At 40.5% G+C, this 23,605-nt stretch overlaps 3 protein-coding genes across 3 annotated transcripts; 1 reads left to right on the top strand and 2 right to left on the bottom strand.

Moving 5' to 3' along the window:
• The first annotated feature begins 632 nt into the window (after nucleotides 1-632).
• Nucleotides 633-4,713, top strand: gamt (guanidinoacetate N-methyltransferase). The gene is made up of 6 exons (XM_041040484.1): nucleotides 633-895; nucleotides 2,785-2,930; nucleotides 3,099-3,162; nucleotides 3,331-3,398; nucleotides 3,756-3,866; nucleotides 4,460-4,713. The coding sequence occupies exons 1-6, from the start codon at nucleotides 718-720 to the stop codon at nucleotides 4,598-4,600; spliced, it is 708 nt and encodes a 235-aa protein (XP_040896418.1). The 5' UTR covers nucleotides 633-717; the 3' UTR covers nucleotides 4,601-4,713.
• A 2,084-nt stretch (nucleotides 4,714-6,797) lies between these two features.
• ndufs7 (NADH:ubiquinone oxidoreductase core subunit S7) lies at nucleotides 6,798-11,597 on the bottom strand. Its single transcript, XM_041040266.1, has 8 exons — nucleotides 11,557-11,597; nucleotides 10,759-10,795; nucleotides 9,932-10,003; nucleotides 9,708-9,828; nucleotides 9,085-9,264; nucleotides 8,701-8,747; nucleotides 8,250-8,338; nucleotides 6,798-7,535 (listed from the first exon to the last, which is right to left on the bottom strand). The coding sequence occupies exons 1-8, from the start codon at nucleotides 11,570-11,572 to the stop codon at nucleotides 7,438-7,440; spliced, it is 660 nt and encodes a 219-aa protein (XP_040896200.1). The 5' UTR covers nucleotides 11,573-11,597; the 3' UTR covers nucleotides 6,798-7,437.
• Nucleotides 11,598-14,637: 3,040 nt separating this feature from the next.
• LOC121183263 lies at nucleotides 14,638-23,458 on the bottom strand. Its single transcript, XM_041040264.1, has 5 exons — nucleotides 23,332-23,458; nucleotides 19,734-20,018; nucleotides 17,184-17,741; nucleotides 16,370-16,583; nucleotides 14,638-15,332 (listed from the first exon to the last, which is right to left on the bottom strand). The coding sequence occupies exons 2-5, from the start codon at nucleotides 20,005-20,007 to the stop codon at nucleotides 15,080-15,082; spliced, it is 1,299 nt and encodes a 432-aa protein (XP_040896198.1). The 5' UTR covers nucleotides 20,008-20,018; nucleotides 23,332-23,458; the 3' UTR covers nucleotides 14,638-15,079.
• Between the last annotated feature and the right edge of the window lie 147 nt (nucleotides 23,459-23,605).

Genomic DNA, 23,605 nt, shown 5'->3' with positions numbered 1-23,605 from the left:
TCCATATCAGGTTGATCAGGCTGCTCAAATGATGTTATGCAAGAGGATCAAATGCACAACATGTGTGGATAAGATCCAGAGCAATGGTTGACTTCAGCTGTCCATGCCAACACTCAGAGAACAGAAAAAAAATTAAGAGATCTCACTCTGCTGCTACTTCTAGGTACCTCTACAATGGCTGAGGGTTGAAGCAAATGCAAAAGTACCTTTTGCATTAAGCACGATTATGCAAACTCAGTAGACTTCAGCTCTACTAGGACATTTTAGCGTCTTTCAGTTTATTGTTTTGGTTCCACACCCTGTAACTTTACTGTTTTGTTTGATTCACAACTTTGTTTCCAGTTGCAGCAGGCAGCTGTTTTCAATGAAAAGGCTCTGATAAACCAGCTGTTTACAACACCAAATATAGGCGCCTGAAAAATATTGTAAATCCGTGACAAGTATTTTTATTTCCTCAGACGTGAAACAGCTGCAGGAGGGTGGCTAAAATGGGGCAGTTATTTCCCACGGAGTGGATCATCTTGTCCACAGAGGATCTTGGCGCCGATGTCGCCGTTCCCTCTCTGGGTGTGCTTTTGACCCGTAAAGAAACTCCTGCGGTGTCAGCATTTCTGAACCCGATATAAACGGCTGCCTCCTGCCTTTCATCCTCTTCTGTCTGCCAAACCGTTCACCAGAACTAAACAACAGCCCCTGCCTCCTCCATAACAAAACAAAATGACCACCGCTGCTCAGCCCATTTTCTCTAAAGGAGAGGACTGCAAGGCCTCTTGGCACGACGCTAGCGCCGGATACAATGAGACTGATACACACCTGGAGATCATGGGCAAACCCGTGATGGAGCGCTGGGAGACCCCGTACATGCACTCCCTGTCGACCGTTGCAGCCTCAAAAGGTAAAAGTCGACGTTGCCGGTGCATCCATGATCGGACAAAGGGTCCTGTCCGATAATGGAAACAGGTGTTTATGTTTTTGACGCTTTATAAGTACAACAAGCTAATGCCATTTACTGTTAAGAATTAATTCTAATAGTTTTGTAAACAGCTATACGCCATCAATGTATGGCTTTCAAAATGTTTCTGTCAAGTGAAATAACTTAAATACACACAAAATAAAAGAAATTCTCTTTTAGTTCTGCATTAAATCAACATGCTGTATCCCACTCCCTCTGTTGCTTACAATTTGCCTTAGGATAAGGAGTGAGGTGTTGAAATTATATATATGTATATATATTTACAAAGTGCAAAGGGAAATATATTGCAATTGTGAATCACAGATTTCTCATACACTGGCCTATTTAAAATTTAAAAAACGGTTAAGCTGAGTTTCATAGAGGTTGAAAAAAAATCAATCAATCTTTAATATGCATTTGTGCAAATATGAATCAGGGTGGGTTTTGCACACATAGTAGCCTGTCCCTTAACTTTTGGTAAATGATCTTTAAGACACGTGTGAGAGTGTGAGGGGCATGGTCCTCAGTGCTCGGTGAGTACTACAGCAGCTGTTACACTACTCATGAGAGCTGTCCAAGAAGTGTGCAGGGAAACAGTTCATCTGCTCATGGCTGTATGTGAAAATAGAATGATACACACCCTCGCAAACATGTGGGAAGAGAGCAAGCATGTGTACCAAAAACTGTCTGTACCACATTGCAAAAACGCACATTTCATTTATAAATTGGCATTTAAGTTTAAAACTTTGTTTTAAATCAGTAGGGGTTTTTTGACACTGAAAATGCATTGATCTTGTCCACTAAGATACAGGATTTCTGCAGATATATCTAAGGTACATTATGGCCACTTTAGGGCCATATTTAGGGCCATATTAGGGCCACATTAAAGCATGCTTAAATTCATCATTTGAGTTCAAATACCTCTTTTTATAAAACGGACAAAAGGTATTTTGCATGGAGAGTGTGAAAATAATTTTCACATGTGGAATGGGAAGTTATTGTTTTACAGTGTTTCTTTGGACATTTTTCCCTGATTTTCACCAACATTTCTGAGTCTACTCAAAAACTGACCAAATTTAAAATGTGAATATCAGAGTGTGCTGTCAGGACAGCAGATTATAGGCTCAATAAATCATTATGAAGGGGTCAAGCAACAACAAATAGCCTTTACTCCTCATCTATTTATATGCTTCTCTGGGAGAAAATGAAACCCTTTGGCCTTTCTGTTCAACCACATGTTCCAACCACCTGGCTGACCCTCCACACCCAACAGAGGGGGAAAACTTTAACCAAACAATAAAAAAATCTCTGTAACATTATCAGAAAGTATGGTCTGTCAAGAGAAAGAGTGTGATCAGCAATACAGCCAGTCAATAATGGCTCAAACACAATGCTACTGCTGTGTTAATGAGCCCAAAGAAAACATATTTCAATGGAAGTGGGATTGAAGAACTGGCACTCAATTGACTTTGGTGAAACCAAACAATGTCGTCTTTGGGTTTTCTTTTGTTTGTGGGGCATTTTGGCATTTTAGTTTGTTAAAACTTTAGAGAGACAGATATGTGCATTGCATTGCACTGTATGTGCCAGGACGTCATAAACTGGACAAACAGTGCCACAGAGGTGTTTCACACATGTACAAATTTGTCACAAAAGAAGAGGGGAAATACACTGAACATAAACACTCACAAACAGACACAGTATCACAGTAACCAAGCTATCCCAGGACATTTAGAGGGAGTGACATTCTCTCATTAAAACACTGCAAAGCCTCAGCAGATTTACATTTTCTGTTTGCTGTGTTTTTGCTTCTGTTCTGATTGGTCTGGTAGGCGGTCGGGTTCTGGAGATCGGTTTCGGCATGGCCATCGCTGCCACTAAACTTGAGTCTTTCCCCATTGAGGAGCACTGGATCATCGAGTGTAACGATGGTGTCTTCGCCAGACTGGAGAACTGGGCCAAGTCTCAGCCCCATAAGGTCAGCTCTGACTGACATAATCACAGGCCAATATTATCTACCTATGTTGGTTTATCACACATACGTTGGTTGGAATCTGGTGTAACTGCCTGTAGCTCCAGTGTTTACTGTTCCTGTCCTTGAATGCAAAGATGCTGATTAGTTAAATTGGTGTTTATGTCACTCCAGGTTGTCCCTCTCAAGGGTCTTTGGGAAAACGTTGTTCCCACTCTGCCAGACAACCACTTTGATGGTAAGGAATCAAACCAGAAGTAAGGAAACTTGTGGAGAAATTCAACTTTTTGCATGACACAAAATCCTGGAATTACAGATTTAAGAAAAATCAAAAGCAGTTGTTTAAACAGGCACAGGTGGATTCAGCTCAAGGCATTTTCATAACACTCTGTCCCTCCTCTCTCAGGTATCCTGTATGACACATACCCTCTGTCAGAGGAGACCTGGCACACTCACCAGTTTGACTTCATTAAGGTAGGTAGTTAAAATCCATATACAACAACACAGGACGTGGCCTGAAAAGATTAAAATTCTGAAGCAGGATAATCACTGAATGCTTGGAATTGTTTGCATGACAAGTGGATTAAACATACTGAACAAAAAAACACGTATAAATACACAAAATACGTATCAACAGATCAGTCTTTAAAACCCATGACAGTTAAATTGTGGTTTGGGTAGCTCTCGGAGCACAGATGCAAATAACAATCATAACATTACATCGTATTTCATTTGGTACACACAGAAGACCAGTTTGTCTTCTTTAGGTTATATCCCGACGGGGTTGAGGGACTAATTGATTTGTTGGTGTGTGTGTGTGTTTTTCTGCAGGGTCATGCTCACAGGCTGCTGAAACCCGGCGGTGTCCTCACCTACTGCAACCTGACCTCCTGGGGCGAGCTGCTCAAGACTAAATACGACAACATTGAGAAGATGTTTGAGGTTGGTCACCTTCATTACCTCCTCAAGGACAAGAAATCTAACCTAACCCATTAACTGCATACAGTATGTACAATGTACTTATCATTACAATAGGCACTTTGCGAGAAATCAGCGCGTTTTACGTCTTTATACTAGCAAGAAAGGACACATGACTGTGACTTTAGAATGGCACTGCCAATTAAACAATTCACACAGACAAAATCTTTTATTTTCCAAGAATGTAATAATGATAAATGTTTTTTAAGAACTTTCTTGAGCTGCTTCACCACTACTTACAATTTATTTTTGCAGCTGTGAGTAGCTCCAACATTTCTTTCATGCAACAAAATCATGGGAGTTTGATCACTCTCCCTGTCCTGCAAAATGTATTTCAACAGGACTGTTTAGATTCTAGTATTTGATCGATTTCTGTCATGGCCGCATTTATCCATGAACCATAGTACTGAGTGCACATCTCCATCAGGGTCGCATTGAGTGTAACTTGTATTACGTGCTGCGATAATTTCAGGGTTAATGATAAACGGGATCAGGCTGTGGAGGCCGATAAAGCTGTGAGCCGCCTCACACTGAAAAACTCTGTCAATGATTTTCAGGAGACCCAGGTGCCTCATCTGCTTCAAGCTGGCTTCAAGAAGGAGAGGATTAGCACCACCACCATGGACATTGTACCACCCAGTGAATGCAAATACTATTCCTTCAATAAGATGATCACTCCCACCATCCTCAAAGAGTAAAGTCCAAAGAAACTGTTTTTTTTAAAGTCTAATGTGCCTTCTCATCTGACCTTCCTGACCTCACTGTTTATTTCACCGTCACCCATCTTTCAATAAACTCATGTCCGTCCCAACTCAGTTTACAGGAGCTTATTTTTATTAGACATTTATTTTGACTTCCGTTTCTTTTCCTGTGTGGTTTAAGTTTCAGACTTTCAGCCTATATTTACACTGTAATTTGTTGATTTGAGGTTATTTTTTGGAGATCAGTAGGGTCATGCAGCTGCTCTGTCTCAGCACACTGTCCCAGTTTTAGACCAAGCAGCAGATAAATTAAACCACGTTTCAATGCATGCTTTGGCATGTCTGTCAAGAGTGTGGTTTTCTAAACTTAACATACAGTTTTCACACTTAACAATACGCATGAACATTTAAGGGAAAACATGTCTGGAATATCCTTGTATAAAAACTGAGAAAGCTGTGAAAGCCAAACAGTTTAATTCGCAAAAATCTGTAATCTCACTTATTTTATGATACACCAGTAAACTCAGAATTAGACCTCAGACAATATGTGTAACTGCATAATTCATTGGATTCATGCACCTTCAACAAGAATTCAATGTTCAGCTTTCTGCATAATGAAAAGCCTCCATTTAAAACAATATGTTAGCAGTTAAATAGTCCAGTGAGATGGACACCGAGTACAGTATACAGTACCTTTTAATTTATGGGTGTAGATAACAGGGCATGTTATCTGAACACGTGGGAATAAGTTACCACCTGGCGAGGACACATTAATCATTAGATGGATGGATGATGCAACACTCAGCTGCAGTCAGGTGGGAACCCACAGCAGCTGGCAAGACTCAGATCTGAATCAGGAGCACATGACTCTTATATATTTTAGTTAGCCAACACTCTACAGAGAAACATGAAGAGGCAAAAGCAAACCAGGCAAGACTAACACTAGGACTGTAGCAATTAATCAGTCAGTCATTTTTCAAGTAAAAAATTTATAAAAATCCAAACATTTTCTGGGTTCAACCTCTCAAATGTGAAGAGTTGCTGGGGACTTTTTTTTGTCATATATGGTCGTGAGCTGAATATCGTTGAGGTTTTGTCTGCTGGTCACAAGATGTCCAGATGTCTCATGGGTGTTTGGGAAATCGAAATGGACTCTATTTTCTAACATTTTTTTGGGGGGACAAAAAAATTAATCAAAAAAAAAAAAAAAAATTAGCTTACTAAATGAAGATGAAAATAGTTGCTGGCCTACATACTACCAACATCTGTAAGTGTTCTACATTTGCATATAACCTGTAGGGGTGGGCAAAATTTAAATATATTTTTTGTGGTATGTGGGTATGTGGTCTTTCGTGAGACACTGATAAGACGGGCACCAGTATTTATATTTGACTAATTTGTGGCAGTTCAGCCTCTTTTAGTCTTTGGCTCCTTGACATTTAAATAATGGCAAGAATCCATGTTATTTGTGTATTAAACCCCAACCACTAAATTGGTGTGTCTGGTTTAATTGGCGGATTTTAGCCAATTACATGGTACTGTAAAATATCACAGATAACACCTAACAAGAAATTGCAGTGCAGAAAGAAGAAAGAAAGAAATTGTCCCAGTTACACAGTTTGTTGGGCCATATCTCACTCAACTCAGCACATACATGCACTTTACTTGAAAATTCTGTATTACTTGGATTCATGGTCTATGGTTTTACATCTTAGTTTTCCAAAACATCTCAGTGGGTCTGAAAGGCTTTAAAATACAGTGAATACATTTACTTAATTAATTCCTCCTTTTTGGAAAGCAGGCATCCTGCTGCCTCTTTAACGCGTGAAAGGACCCACTAAGTCGGTACACATTATAAAGATTCAGTTTTAAAAGGTGACACATAAATCAGTCTTTAACTAGTGTATGGTTATTGTGTTTCACTTTAATCTTTCTGAACCTGCACAACCACCACTGCACAAAAGTAGAGTTATCCAGAGCAACTTAAAACAAATACGAAAGCAAGAATTAAGTGTCTCACACAGAAACACTTCAGTGTTGCAGTGTTGAACTTGTGATTCTGTGGATTCACACTGAAGATGCATAAAAGCAACTCTGCATAATTATAATACCTATTTTATAGTTGCAGCCAAATGATTCTGAAAACCGCAGCTGATTTTGAGCAGAATAAACAAACCAATTTCCACAGTTTTGCTCAGAGGAAATTCACCTCAAACCAAATGACCTGATATTTTATTGGTTTGCACAGTGTTCCAACATAATGAACTAAATAAAAATGCACTTTACTTCTAACCACTGCTGAGTATGGACAGAACAGTGAAGGTCAGAGTTGGGAATCACAGGAGCCACCTAGTGGCTCAAACCTCACTCTTGCGGTCACAACATTTAATGACACAACAGATGTTACAGTAATGCATTTTCATGTAAGCCAGCTTATGGAAAATAATATTTAAGATATTGCAGTCTGATTGAGTCTCATATTAGAAATGAGAAAAGCCACACACATGGCTACTTGAATAAAGATGAATTCAATTTAAATTATGGTTTAAATTCTGACACAAACACAAACCTTGTGGGTAACAAGCTTGTATATGTTTCTCCTCTTACAGAAACAGTTTACAGATATTAATACTGATCTAAAGATGCAGAGAAACTGCACTCAGTGCCAGCAGCTGTGTTTGGTTGAAAATAAGCGCCACTGAACTGTCTGTAAATTACCACAATGATTTTATTGAAGTTAGTTCCTGCAGCTCTACATGGAGGAGGAGCGGTGCTCCAAATGAAACCAGAAATACAACATTTACATACCAGATACACGCATACATATTACACATTCACTTCCGATACCAGATCTTCATCTTCTTTTCACATTTGATTTTTTTCTGCAGCTGTAAAGTCCCGTAGAGGAGAGCCTCAGCAGTGGGGGGACAACCTTAGGACAGATGAGTAAAAAAACAACAACTCATATATATTGTTTGGAAGAGATTTTCTTCTACAGAAGCCTTGGTGGCACACAGGTTCAGGCCCAGTGAGAAAAATTTATTCTCTGACAATCTATTTATAAATTGTATAATCCATCCATTTCCACATTTGGCTCCATTTGTCACACATTGTTCTTAACAGTCTGCAAGACACTGCTAAATAATGACTGGTCTATTCACAATATACAGTGTGGCAGCTGCTGCATTTGCAGTAATATTGACAGCAGGACAACATCCAGTCATCAAGTGCTTCCACTCTTTATTACAATGGGTATTATCAGTGGTATTCATTAACCCATGATGATAATGATTGATTATTATGATATGATTATTATGTATCTCTTTTCAAAATAACAGCCTGCTGTAACAGCATCCCCAAGATTTTGGAACTGGGCTGTAGAGATTTGCCCACATTCAGCCATGAGAACATTTGTGATGTTGAACAATATGGACTAACTCACAGTTGTTATTTTGTCCCAAAGTTGTTGGATGGGGTTTAGTTTGGAACTATAAGGACCAGGAGCCTCAAGGTAGTCCACATACTTTTGGCCATATAGTGTACATTTCGAGATGTGCTGACTTTAATGGACAGTATTTCTGATTGCCATTCATGAGGACCTCTTTTTTTAGATTTGATCATTCCCACATTGCGAAGTCAAGTTTACCTGGAACATAAATGTCCACTGGTACAATTCGGTCGCAACCTCTGACGACAGCATAGGAGTAGTGGTAGTAGCCTCCTCCATTAGCACAGCTGGAAGCGGAAAATTCATGAGGACGCTTAAAGTTATTCAGACACTTACTGTAAAGGTTTAGACCATAAACCAATCTCCACGTAGGAAGTGAGAAAGCTATAAAAAATGCATACAAGTTGACTTACAGCAAACTATGAGCACAATTAAAGACACAACAGCTCAGCTAATACTGGTTGCAACTTTAAAATATGACAATGTAAGCTCCAGTATTCAGTGTAAAGGAAACATAGTAAATGTTAGCATCAGATCAGCCGTGGAGACTTTATGGATGCAGGAGAGATGATTGGTCTGCAAGATGACTGACAAGTGAGGAGGAGGAGGGCACTGCAAGTAATATAAATCTCTTCCGGAGGTAACTTACCTTCCCATGGAAATGACGTATCTGGGCTCAGGCATCTGGTCGTACACCTGTTACAGAGAATAAGGAGTTCAATCATTGTTATATAATGTCTGACTAAGAACTAATCTGTCCATTCAGCTGGAGGAAGGCTTTGTGCCAGTCTACCAATCCAGTGACAGGCTGGTCATAATCCAGCCAGCATTTACACAGATATACTGTTCTCAGCGCTCCCAGACAGAAACGTCTGAGAGAGAGAGAGAGCACTTGGAACGCACACATTCTATGAGCAGTGCAGAAAATCAAGTATTTCTATTTGACCTGAATCTAATTTGATACAGGAGTTTGGGTGTTAGTTGAAGCAGAGACTGTTGCTGCTGTTACATCCCACTCTTTCCCTCCTCTCACCTTACGCAGAGCCGGAGCCATCTTATTGGTCAGGGTTCCTGCTACGATCATGACATCAGACTGTCGGGGACTTGCTCTGAACACGACTCCGAAGCGGTCCATGTCATAACGGGGCGCTGCCATGTGCATCATCTCCACCGCACAACATGCCAGCCCAAAGGTCATAGGCCACAGGGAGCTCTGGGGTGGCGCAGCAGGAATAAGTCAACAAAACACCAACAGACACAGAGACACTGTTACTTATAGTGCTGTACAAAAAAGACACATACATTACTTTCTTCAAGTCAGTGATCAACCAATTCAAGACCAGCAGGATTCACATGTAGACTAAAGATGCACCAAAATATCAGCTTTAAGAGGAAATGTTAAAATATGTTCATATTATTCTTTGCTGGATTTGTTTATCAAATACCCAACAACTGCCTATCAATCATCAGTGTCGATGTGAGATTTGTGACTTTCCTTGTTTCCATGTCATGTAATTGTGTTGTGAATGTGACTAACACTCAATCAGGCAACAACTCTGTTAGACTCACATCACACGGGGAAAATGAGAATGCAGACATTAACCTATTCCATAAATGCAGGATGTTAACATAGCCCAGAGCCACTCATCGACTCACCCTGCGCGCCCAGTTAACCAGGTCGTCCAGCTTGGTGATAACATACTCCCCTTTGCTGCTGGCTACAGATGCTGGCTTGGCTGCTGCCACTGCAGTGCTCTTCTCTCTGACTGGAACCACACTGCAACAGAAGGAAGGGAAGGAACTTTAACATGTGCAGAGTGTTTACAGGGTGTCTGCTTTTCATTCTGATAATTACAACAGGGTATTTCTGGTAAGCCCACCTTGTGCTGGTATTCTCGCTTTTAGCACTGCTGTGCAAACTCTTCTGCTGAACAGCAAAAACTGTAATAGGCCTGTTGGATGAAGAAATAACAGTAACAAATAAAGATGATGGCAAGAAATAAACTAAAATCTTTATCATAGCACGTTGGTATATTAAAATAATCAGTGAAACAATGTAAAGCACCAAAACACTTTCAGTCCCACAAGGACCAACACTGTAATATAGATGTGGAATTTATCCATTGCAATAAATTATGTGATGGACAGATGGACAAATTTAATTGTAGAGGATGCTGATTTTGTCTGAGCCTTCTAAGCTTGATGATGCCTTAAAGGATCAACTTGAATGTCTGTCTGAACAGCAGGCAAGCTGAGCACTCCTCCTGCCAAAAAAAAACCAACAACAGCAAATGTTTCAGCACTAAGGAATGTTTACTCTTGCAGTTTCCTTCAATGAGACATCGTCTACCATCAACAAAGTAACTGATGGACTGACAAAAGTGAACAAAACAAAAACTGGATGGGCTGGAGAAATGCTGATGTATGTGTCAGATGTGGAAAGAAGTGTATGATCTCAATAATGTTACATGGCCTACAGTAAAATGGTAAATAACTATATCTTGGCTGAACATTCCACCCTGAATTTTCTGTCTGCTGACTGTGATTTTAATTAGTTATACTTTTCAAATGCAACAGCCATTTTTATGTTAAGTATGAAAAAGCAAACCCAAAAAACCCTAATAAAAATCATGATACGGTGGCAGCTGAAGGACCAGCAGGCCAGAGCTAAATTTCGAAACAAGGACCAGGATTAGAAGGTTCTTACCTTGTTGAAAAGGAGCCAAACATGGCCAGGCGAGGCGCTGCAAGATAAAGACATTAGACAGTAGAAGAAAACGTATAATAATAGAGACATATTGTCAGTATTTCAGATGTTTTAACTGCTGACTGGTCCAAGTGGGAATCAAATGACTTCAAGTGATACATAAATCATTACTTTGCTAGAAAACAATATAGACAACATTCAACAACATAAAATTTGTGTCAAACAATTCTACATCGTCTGGTCATTTAAAGTTGCCCCACTTAGAGCCAAATCCATTTTAAAAAGGAGAACGCCGAATTTTAGAGCTGCACCTGGTCATTTCTAAAAGCCCTTAACTTATATTTCAAGTGGCATAATGTTTGCAAATAGAGGCAATAACCCAAAACTGACAGACTTTTACTGAGGAGTTCAAGTTGACGATCTATACATAGCTGATGTCACGCACTGACGCTAACGAGACATCTCGTATGGTAGTCAACCAACAATGATTAAATATTAAGTGACATAGGCTCTGGATAGTTTAAAATGGCATGTGTCGTTAGATATGCTTGCTAATGTACCTTCTTACACCACAGCTCGAGTTCATGTTAGCTAACCTGGTTAGCCGCCATGCTAACGCAGACAGAGCAAGGTCAGCGTGCGCATTCACTAAAAGTTCCAAATCCGTCTGTCAGCACAGTCAAGACACTGGGCGGTGCACTTTTACGTGCCTAATGTTTTAATGCTCTCATTAGCGTAAGTCTGAAAACACAATAATGTTCATTAAAAGCGTGTAGTTTTAGTCAAAACATCACTCACCCACTAACGCCGCCATCTTTGGGATTCTGGTTACGTGAGACTTCCTGTGCCTGCTTGAGCTCGAGCCGCAGAGGGCGCTGCGGTAACGTTAGCAACCGGTTAGTCCAGGGTCCAAAACCAAAAAGGTCAAAACATTGCATTTTAATATTACATTAATATTACATTACACAATATACATTACATTTAATATTACAATATTACATTAGTATTAATACTAATACTGGCGTTTTTGTGTGTTTGAGAGCTTTGACTTGTACATGGCTGATGATTTCTGCCCCATTTAACAACAGCTGTTACTAGAAGACAAAACAATACAGCCAAAGTGCCCTCTAAAGGTGCCCCAGCAATGAGGCAAACAGTATAAAATGCTGTCTAAGGTGCCCACACAAAGGAGAAAACATGACAAAGTTCTGTCATGGCTGTCTTAGTTATGGGTAAATCAGGGTGAAGCGGCCTACAGAGTGTCTCTTTATGTGACAATCTGTAATGAAGTGCCCCCTTAAGGGTGTGCGTCCAGCAAAGAAAATGTGATAGTGTGAAATAAAGTACCCCCACAAGCAAGAAAGCATGATCAAGTGCCCTTGAAATGAAGATGCGGGAGAGGTGTTTGCAAGATAAACATTTCAAAGTTAAACCCTTTTTAATACAAACATGCTGTTTACAGGTGACCTTCATATTTTTCACCCCCCATGCAGCCCGAATCTGCCACTGGATGGGACAGTACCATCAAAAATGTGTGTATTTCTCTTTCAACACATAGTTCCAAAACATACTACTGCAGCTTTTTGAAATGCATTATAGAGTGGCCTAAATTTCAAACACTGTGGTGCAACACTGAGGATTTCTGCAGATTTTTCATTTATTCAATCGTTTATTCCCTCATTGGGTAATTTGTGACAAGCTTTCTAACACACATGGTCAAAACGTTGGAGCAGGATTGTTTGGTCCTGGTTACGCATATTAGTCTTTATAAAAACTGATTTGAAACTTTCACTTAGATGTTGGGACTTGAGTTTGACCCAGATAATCAAGCTGGAGTCTGGCTCTACTGGTTGAACTACATACAGATAGGTGTTGTCATAACAAACATATTTATTCAATCATAATTATCAGTTTGAAAATACACTCCCTTATGTCAGATAGAACTGCCTCTGATTTTATAAACCCTGGGTGTGTTCTCTCCATCAGCACATTTCCAGAAACGCAACTGTGATCTTAAAACTTCAATTATCCAGCTGCAGTCATGTTTTTCCACAAAAGCAGTGTATGAACATAGTGGATAACTGTAAATCCCAGCACATGAACTCAACCACAACAACAACAACAACAACAACAACAGCAACAGCAACAGCAACAACAACCACCACTACCATCATTGTTGTTGGAGGTCTTGACCAAAGCACTGAATGGAGCTGCTCAGTGGCTGACAGCAGCAGACTGGTTTCACTGGGCAGCTTCCAGAGCAGAGGAGAGCGCTGATGAATGTGAAGCGACGTTCAGCTTTCTTTCCATGGATTTGAGAGTGCATCCTCAATCCCATGAGGCCGTGGCTGGACAGCAACACAAGCACAGAGCAGAGGATTGTCAGTTGATCTAACAATTATGTCTTTTTCTGATGACTCATTTAGTCCACAACCAGAGTTTCAAGCTCAAATTACCTTTGGGACACTGGCCAGGTTTAGTAGAAAAAAATAAAAACTCTGGTCGAGATTCAAAGTTTATTGTTGACTGACTGTGGAAACAGTAGCTCTGGAGATTTTATATTTATCACACAATCTTGATCAGCAGACTTTCATGGAAATGAGATGTTCAAATTTCAATTTTCTGAGCATTTTAAGGCGACTTGTCCTAAACAAAGACTGTGTAATCCAGTCAAAAGCTCCAGAATAGCTATGAACTGGACCATGTGGTGAGATTCTTTTGTCCAAACTGTTGTTTGGAGAGGGTTTTTTTTAAACCATAGACTTCAGCATCAATCTGAGCAGCACGTCTTTCCATTTCCTTTCCTTGTACCTGTCACACTGATCTGAAGGATGTAATGCTGTGTGTTCTATATGTAAACTCCATGAAAAAGTAATTAGTCATCTCTTTAAACTGTCCGGTTTGTACTTAGTTTTAGGATTAAAAGACATATTTTGATGACTGGCATGGTGCAGTAAAATCAAAGCACACTCTTTGTACTGTCCCTTTCTAGACTGTCTTTATTACTTTACTTAACTGATCAGAATAAATTTACTTTTTATCATAACAAAGTTAATTTGATTTTATTTGAATTCTGTGCTGTGGCTTAAGAGCTCATGTCTCTGTAACAAGCTGCACATTCAGACAAATCTTCCTAAATGTTACTTAAAATTTTTTTTTTAAGTAACAGATTTTACAACCTTAGAAGACTGAGGAATTTCAAGATGGAAAACACTGTATTAATCTCAATTCATTTGTAAAATGAATTAAACAGTGAGATGTCTGTGAAGAGTCTCTGTCAACCAGGTTGTGGGTTGAATCAAGGGCAACTTGACTCGGTTGTGGATCTTGAAGACATTTCACTTCAGTTCACTTTGCTTCAGTTCCAGAACTGAAGCCTCTTGGATGAGAAGTGAAATGTTGGATTTTTTGGACACACAATCTTTTGGTCATGGACATCCAATCAGGTGTACCTGACAGTGTGCCAAAATTAAGCCTTCCTTTCCTTAAATTGGAAAAAGCAAAAAGTGCCAACATTTGAAGCTGAAGAATGTTTATTTTTACTCAATAAATACCTTTAGTCATAACTCGCCTTTAATTATAGTAATTTGGATTGCTCATTAATCTTTCTTTCAACCATCTTTCTCATCCTGTTTTTGTTTTGGCTTCGTTTCGGTGCCACAAACCCAGCGAGCAACATCAGCAGCAGTGAGGTCGCCAGCAGGGTGGAGATGGAGAGCAACCAGAGAGCATGGAGAGCATGTTATCACGTAATGACAGCCCCAGCACTGAAAACACACACTGCAGTTTCTCCAGGAATAGCTGCTCAGTCAAAGCAAAAGCAGCAACCAGTCAAAGCTGACTGAAAAAGATGAAAAGACGTTTTTACAAATGGCCTTTATTCTGCCTTCACCATATACAAACTTTTTGGACAGTCAAAATAATAAAGTCTGAGAATTGAATTTGCTTTGCTTGTGGTTTTTTTTTAAGGTCAAACCAAATTCAGTCATATATATAGCAGAGTTTTTAAGTACTTAGAGTTCAAAACATTAAATATAGGCACTGGAATAGCTTAAAAGGACACATGTTTTAAGACTACAGCATTGTTCAAAGGCTTCATCTGCCACTAGCAGGCAAAGAGCTCTTGCATTTCAGATAATAAGCATGAATCCACATTTTAAAAAACAGTCCTGTATAGGAGGAGCAAAAATACAAGTTAAGCCGTCACAGACTTGGAGGTTATAGTGGCAGCGTGTGTAGCTGTGCTGAACTGCAGACCACAGGAATGGCCTATTTTTGGAAAGATCTCCTCCTCTGAAAGAAGAAAGCGCAGCTCGCCTCCTCACTGAGAGTCCAGGATGACTGTGGGTAGGATGTCTGGTTTGCCACTCTGGTTCTGTGATGTTTCTGACCAGGAAGAGGGGGTGACCTGATTATAGAGGACGTCCTGAGAGCCAAAAAGTGGCTCTTTGAGATTCAGGATGTACATGAGGAACAGATTGAGAGCCACCATGGCAATGAGCGGGAAGACGGTCAGGCCGGAGCCGAAGCCTCGCCAGGAGCTGCACACGTTCAGGCTGACCCAGTAAACAAGCCTGCAGAGGATTAAAGAAACCAAAACAGGAAATCAGATCTAGTTTAAACCTCACCGCCTCTCTGATGACTGTTTCACAAAGCACGATTACCAGCTAAAATCAGACTCACTTCAGTCAGTCTTATTTTCAGGAAATTTTGTTTCATAAAAGAGGTTTAAATAAAGTGTGACATAAGTTACTATGGAAACGTATCCCTCCAGTTCTTAGGCTTAACTTCACTTCCAGTCTTACAACCAATCTACCAGACTAAAACACCGTCTTTTCTAGTGGTGGAGGAAACACCTTTGCTTAAGTAAAAGCACGAACACCATACTGTAAAAATACTCTTTTACAGTGAAGTGAAGAAGTCTTGCATTGATTAAGTAAAAGTATTTGACTATAATCAGGGGACTTTAATTAAAGTATTAAACGTTAAAGCCCTCATACTGTGATTTTACTGGTATTGACGTTTTACTTATGCTTTTACCTGGTAGTTGTTTTAAATGCTGTTTCAGTTTGGATAAAATGCAAATTAAATGTTGCTGTGAAGTAAATTACCTGACAGTTCTGTTTGCTACTTCAGAATTGTTTGATGTTGCATGTTATTTAACTATCGTGTATATTAATTTTCTAACTTATGATATAAATAAATCTCACAACACACATACTGGACTTAAACGCACAACAACTGATAGAATAAGAGCAGAGAGCGGCAACAAACTGGGAGAACAGAGGAGTCTGGAGGAGCTGAGTTCATCTTTACTTGAGTCCACAATCTGCTGCCAAAATTCTCTTTGGCTTAGTTAATGACAGTGGTTGTGTTCGTTTTTAGCCATGTGAGTGGCACGGTTGCAGGAATGGTAATGTTGGTCTGTCACTCCACCACTTTGGTCCAGATTGAAATACCTCAACACTGACATGAAAATTTTCTGCAGACATTTATGGTTCTCAGAGGATGGAACCTAATGACTTTGACTCTGGTCCCCTGACTTCCAACCTGACTTTTCTGAACCACTTTTTTTTACAAAACGCCCCCCTGCTCCACTTTCAAGCCTCACCTTCCAAAGATGAATATGGCAACCAGTATAGGCACCAACTTCAGCTGATCTTGAGGCAGTAAAGTGGCCATAACGACAAGGTTGAGGACATAGAGGAGAAACTGTTCCAAGGACGCCGTGACAAACAGCTGCTGCACCGACCGTCTTCTGGGAAATGACTCCTGCAGACTAAGGGAGCCGGTGCAGAACTGGCACACCGCACCCATGAGCATCGCTGCAAGGGATAAAAGAGCAATAAGTCAGTTAGCATCTTGAATCTGCGCCATTTTTCCACAAAACAACTCTCAACATTAAGCAACTCCTTGCTGCACATGATCTCATCTGACAGCATACTTTGTTTTTCTAATTTCTTCATTTGAATACAGCAACTGCCAGCAGAATGGCTCGCATGCAAATACTCCTCATTGTCATCAGCTTGACAAATAGGTGAGAGGGAAATGGTCTGGACAGGCTTTGGGTTTGGATGTTTTTGCCACCTGCCCTCCCGTTCTGGTCGCCCAGGTTGGGAAGTGATTAAAATATTCTCAAACAATTAGGCCACAGCCTGGGAGACGAGAGACGCAGCCAACCTCTTATTGTAGTTTCCATTTAAAGCTATGTGCAGGAGAAGGAAATTATGCTTCTCTCCAGAGGCCTGGGGAGACGTCTGCTGCACTGAGGTTGAAAGCGCGTGAAATTAAAGGGGACAGGAGACATTGAAACATTCCGAGACGAGGCGGCCAGACAAACCAAATCCTCTCTTAATCTTTATCTTTCATTTGTGACGATCACATGGCTGTTTTTGAATGTCAGCATGCAGGTGTCTGAAGCGTACCGAGGAGAATGGGGATGGCTGCCACCACACAGCAGCAGAGGGTGAAAAGGATGCGGCTGCCTATGTCGGGGCAGTCGGGGGGTTTAATGGGGACATAGAAATAGAGTGCATAGAGGATCCCGGCTGCACACAGAAGAGAGGCCACGACTGAGTAGAAAGCAGGAACCCGGCCGCTCCGACAGGATTTACACTGGCAGCAGCATCTCCCCCGATCCGAAGGTTCTTCTACGGCCTCGCAAGTCTCTCGCTGTGCCTCTGAGCTCCACACTGTCAGCTCCACACTCTCTGGCGGTGGGCCTATCAGAGGTCGACCCTCGTCCACAGTGGAGTCCAGGTTGGTGGATTCTGGACTCCATCTCGGTGTGTCTGTGCCATTGGGAATGTCTCCCTGAGAGGCCGGGGTTGGAGTGCTGATGCAGTTTTCCGTGGCAGCGTCCAAATTGTGTGCTGTGATGATATGACTGGAAACTGTTTGATCCAGCTCCCCCTCCTCTGTCTGATCTGCTCGTGGCTCATCTGGGAGGCCGTCGTTGGGCTGCTGGTGGCAGGGAGCAGAGCCTATTTAAATCAGAGCACATTTCAATACAACATCCAAAACCAGATACTGAAAACAATCAAATGCAGGTTTACACTAATCAGTTACTTCCTCTTTTTATCACTTCTTCATGTCCAATGTGCACAGCAGAGGCCTGGGTCTCATTTAAACATTTACGAGTGTGGTAACTTTTTATATTTATGTCATTGACAACAAATACCACTCAAAGACCCAAACTAGTTAAGAGTTGATCCTACTGACCGCAGTCAAAGCCTCATTCTTCCTCTGTGCCATTGAGCTCCGGTGGTAGGGTGATATGTCCCTTCATTAAGATGAACAGTGTGGTTTTTATTGGTTCAATCCCACGTACAAAGTCCTGCTGCTGTAAATACTCACCAGAGCACCAAATATGTATTAATCCGCAGCTGAAAATAGTCCCCAATAAATGCACTACTTGTTCCTGTCAGGGTTCCTGAGTAATGTTTGCTACGTTGCGCTGTGGATTTAGGAAACTACTGAGCCTTTGTTAAAAAAAATTAAAAAATGAAGAGATGTATTTGTGACCCGTTTTTTTTTAAAGATTTATGTCTTAAGGAAGAGCAAAAAGGCTCAGGGCTGGGAGCCACAGACAGGGCAGGGAAGACAGGGAGTGATGAGAGAATAACGTGCTGTTGGTTTTGGTCTTTTCATTGGATTTGTTGCAAATAAGAAAAGTCATCGCCAGAGTTATCCTTTAAACAATTTTCCATCTTTCATTTTTATTCAATTCAGTTAATCATTAACTTTCCATCACGCACTGGACTGATGCGCAGAAAAAGGCCAGATGACATCAAATTAAAGATCAGAAAAATCCAGGTTTAGAAAACAGTTTTGAACCAAAAAGTAAAAAAAAAAAACTAAATCTGATACTGATTTCATCAATTCATGATGGACTGACAGTCGCTGATGTTGTCTCAGCTTTAACCCAGGTGTTTTTACTGTTGCTACAGGCCCATTGTATCAATACCTATTAAACATCTCAGTGGTTTCTTGGGTGAAGCATGAGCTACCATGAATACTTAAGTTGTGGATGGTTGCAAACATTCACCCACTATAGATGAGGTCTCCCTGTTACAGGGACAGTAGTTCTTCATACTCAACAACTTCAACATGTTAAACATTGTCTGTTTCGTGTATTTTTTTTACTTAAAACCAAAGTAAGTTAGTTGGTTGGTTATGTGATTTATTGTGTTACGCACATGTATGTCCCCCAGCCCACACAGACTTCATAAGACACAGCAAACGCTGTTGCAGTGGTGGAACAACTGTCAGAGAAGAACATAACTTTTTACACAACATTATAATGCAAACAAGGAACTTTGTTTCCTGCCAGCAAATCCAATCTGCCACAAAAAAGGCTCCCATCCTAAAACACAATCTTGCATTCATCCATCTTTCTAAAAACTGTGGTACTTAAATCATCATATAATGAGCAATAAAACATTAAATGGACTTCCAAGTCCATTCAAGTCACAATAAACAAAGCCTTTTCTCTGTTGGTAGACCATTAAACCTGCCTGTTTCTAAAGCTGATGGTAATGCTCTATATTGGATGCCGTTATTGTTTCTGTTGATTGAAACAAAATCAAAATTCAAAAACATGTTTCCCAACCTCATCCTGCTTTGCTATGTCCTCCCCAGAACTACAAACAACTTCAACCAAAAATTTAAACCTACATAAAGGATTTAAAGATCCTGAAACCTTTATGCAGTGATGGTGTGGGCGCTGATTTATTCCAGAGCTCCAGTAAGTCAACCTCAACCTCACCTGCTCAGCCTTATTTTCAAAACTAGAGAGACATGTGCATGGCTTATTAACTGCTGCTCTGCTTTAATCAGTCCTGACTCTGTCTTTACTCTCTCTGGATGCAGTCTGGACTCAAACTCGACTTTAGCTGTTGCTAATTTGCTCTGGCCTCCCCTCAAATCCTACAGCTCCATCAGACAGACAGTAAAAAGCAGCAGTCATAACTCACTCTTTGGCTGATCGGTTGCTGGTGGTGGTTCAAGGGAGCGCTGGGAGCCGGAGACAGAGTGGGAGGACGAGTGCAGCTCCTCCACCGAGGACTCTGGGCTGTCTGACACCGGCGCCAAAGAGATCTGAGTATCCAGGTCCAGGAAGGGGGAGAAGGAGAGCCTGGCCGGGTCGATGTCCTGGAGCTGGTTGATGATGTCGCTGATGGACTCCTTCATGCTGTCGAGCTCCTTCACGTTCTGCCGGTTAGTGGCCTGAAGCCCTGAGGTGCTCATAGTCACTCAGCCTGACAGGAGTAGGAAGAAATAAGGCCAAAAAAATCAGCGAAAGACACCAAACCAGGGACACATGGAGCACTGAAATCTCCTCTATCCTCCATGTGTCTGAGGAGAGTACACAGAGATCAGTTCACGTCTTTAAAAAAAAAAACACATCTTTCAATAAATCCCACAGTGTTTCATCTTCATGTTTTCAATTATCGAAGTTGCCAGATTGACATGAACTCTGACAGAACATTTGAGGTCATTTAAAACAACTTTGGAAAACTGTCATGTCATGTCATCATCTGCCGCTTATCTGACTTTGGAAAACTGTTCTGAGCTAAAATACCAATTTATTCAAATCCTTATTTCCACCCAGAAAATCATGGAGCAACAGTGGGAGTCTATGGAAGCTGGAGAAACCAAATCAGTTTTTCAAAATAAACTTAAAACCTTAAAAAAATAAAAGCTTGCTGCTTGCTGACATTCAGTTTAGCATTTTAGGGCCAGGAATATGGTTTACCCTCCATTTTAGGCATCTTTAAACCCTCATAATCATTAGAGGGACTTTATGTGGAGTGATATCAAACTGATAACATTATGTGAGGAAATGGTCTTTTTTGGGAGTAAAGGAAATTAATGTTGATATGAGTTTATGTCTGTGGTCATTAAATAATCGTCACTGACAGGATGTCAAAGTTTATCTTCCTCTGTGAGGCGATGCTGTTTTTGCAGGTTTGAATTGTTATTTTTAGTTATCGTTTTTAGTTTTCTTGTGACCTTTTCTAACAAAATCTACACATTAAAATTATAATCTGATGGACCTTTGATAACACAGGAATAACATGGGATAGGATTGATTAACCCCTCCAAATGAGAACAGACCACTTCTGTAGAGTCCAAAAAAACCCCAAAGTGTACATTTTCTGTAAAGCTTATAAAAGAGTCGCACACACTACACAGAATATATATTCATAATCCTGCCTGTAACATTTGATCATGCAGTTGGGACACTGAGATTATGTCCTCTGTAATTTTTGTGGGAATTTGTGGGTTTTAAACAACCTGGGAGACTTTACAGTCTACAATTAAAAACCTTATTCGTGGTGTGTATTTTACTGGCTGATTCCACTATGTTTAGACTAAGTGTGCTTAAATTTAAAAACTTTTAGGGCAACACATTATAAAGCATTGGAGAAGCAGGGTTATAAATCAAGATCAGTGTCTGTCAAATACTGAAGTTTGAAGAATATAAATCTGCTTTAACCCTCGGGTCAAAACAGACAGCTTATCTTTGCATATAAAGAGTGGAAAATGAGTTTAAGTTCTTATATGGATTAGTGGACTTATAAGGTGAAGTTGGGATTTTGATGCCACAAGACAATCTTTATGCTAATCTAAGAGAGTCGTGACTCCAGCTCAGTATTTAACAGACAGATTTGAGAGTGACTATCAATCGCCTCATCTTACTATTAGAAAGAGAGCGAACATGTGGATATCCCAAAATGTATCAGGCTGCTCGACATGTTAAAGAAAAAGAAAATGTTCACAACCAGATCCTGAGGATGGGTACATCTGAACTTGTGAACTTCAGTATTTCTAAAATCTGCCCTGCATGAAGCTGTGATGACGGTGCCCTACAGCTGTAGCTGGCCTCACAGCACACTGGCCCCCATCCTTTTTTGACTTGTGACCCCTCATCTCAGGTTATGGCCTCAGTGTGGTCAGTGTTTGCAAGCAGTGAAAGGTGAAACTATCCAGCATTTCACTTATTTTAGAACCACTACGAGTTGAAATTGTCCAGTATGTAATTTATTTTGAATATTTCAGAGGCCTAAAGAGGTGACAGTACCTAATATTCTGGATGAAAAAGCAAAAGTGAGAAGAAAACATAAGTTTAAAAAAATCTGTAAGAGGTGTTTAAGTCCTTAAATTATCTGATGATCGCTCTGTTTTATCTTAGAGCCACTTGTTGGGTTGGGAACCACTGTGATAGCATATTCAGTATGATCAGACATAACACATGGCAGGATCAGGTTGGTAACAGTGAAAATTAACATACCGGAACATTATCTATGGTGGGAAAAACACCCAAGATGATAATTAAGTATAAAATCATAATAGAGAGTGACAGACACGTTGTGAATCCATACTGAATAGTTTGGACACCAGTGGTGGAAAGTAACTAAGTACATTTACTCTAGTACTGTACTTAAGTACAATTCAAATGACTAGAACTTAACCCATTTTTAGTACTTTTTACTTCTACTGTGCAACATTTCAGAGGGACATGTACTTTTTACTCCACTAAACAGCTGCAGTTACTCTTCAGGTTTGGATTTTACGATCAAACCATGCGATCACTTTTAGAAAATACAGGATCCATGGTTACAGATTAAATTACCAAACAGTGTCTGAGGTAGTTAAAAATAGCTTCACCTCGACCCACTACAGCACTAATGATCCAGACTCTCGACAGGGGGTCACTTTGCATAATAAAAACTGTTTATACTTGAACTACATTTTGGTGCCAGTACTTTATTTAATTATAATAAAGTAGTAAATGATCTTAAGTAAATGATCTGAATACTTTTTGGTTATTTTTTCAGTCACATCTTGCCATGAAAACGCTTTTAATCCACTAATTGCACGTCGGTTTGGACAAAAAGCTTCTGACCAGTGAGTGTAAAATAAGACCAGCGGCGCGCCTTTGTTGCTCCGCCGTTATTTGAACGGTATGGTGATTTTCTCTTATTAACATCTGCAGACTGAATTTGGAGCGTTTTCTACGGGGTGTTTTTGGCGCACATTCAGCTGTGGCGCACGCAAAAAAAAAAAAAATCTGCGGCGAGGATCTTTCTCCAAACAATGAGGACTTTACCATGTATAGAGCGCAATTAGGACTCGGAGGGTAGTAAGTCTCCGTGGTTCTCAGAGCTGGCGTGGATGTGGAAACGCGCGTAGGGGGGCAATGTGCTTTTTACTCCCCGCTGAAAAATAACTTTCCTCCCGCTGCTGAGCAACTGTGTCAAAGACAAACTTTTAAAATTCCTCTTCCACAGAGCACATGAAGTCTGGTCTTGTCTGGCTTAGTGTAAGAGCTGAGGGAAAAGCTTCATGTGGTGATAAACAAATCAAATAAAGCCAAAATGCGCCCGAGCCCACATGAATCCGTGCGTAAAGGACACACAAGTAAATTCAAAGGTAGAAATCTTATATGCTGTGGCCATTCAGCAGCAATTACAGCAGTTCACTGTCTGACTTCACAGACAAATGTGAATAATTGCAAGGCTAAGGCTTTTGTGGAATCAGAGGCATTACTCGGATAAATGAACTTACTTTTGACGGAGCTTGCAGAGTATTTGGTGAGTCTGCTCTTCTCTCTCTCTGTCTCTCTCTCTAAAAAAAAAAAAAAGGAAAGAAAGAAACCACTCCGTCCGTCTCTGCCTTTCTTCCCTCCCCCTCCGTTTGCTTTTTGTCTTCCAGGATCCTGAACTTCTGAATCAAATTTCAGGACGGACAAAATACAAGGCTTTTCCTCCGCCCACACAAGAGTTCTCTCTCCCTCTCTCTCTCTCTCTTTTTTTTTCTTCCTGGGTACCATGTCAAACAC

The sequence above is a fragment of the Toxotes jaculatrix genome, chromosome 6, assembly GCF_017976425.1.
Source record: "Toxotes jaculatrix isolate fToxJac2 chromosome 6, fToxJac2.pri, whole genome shotgun sequence".
In the NCBI taxonomy this organism is placed as follows: domain Eukaryota; kingdom Metazoa; phylum Chordata; class Actinopteri; family Toxotidae; genus Toxotes; species Toxotes jaculatrix.
Note: the sequence above shows the minus strand (reverse complement) of the source record. Positions and strands in the feature narration are given on the sequence as shown.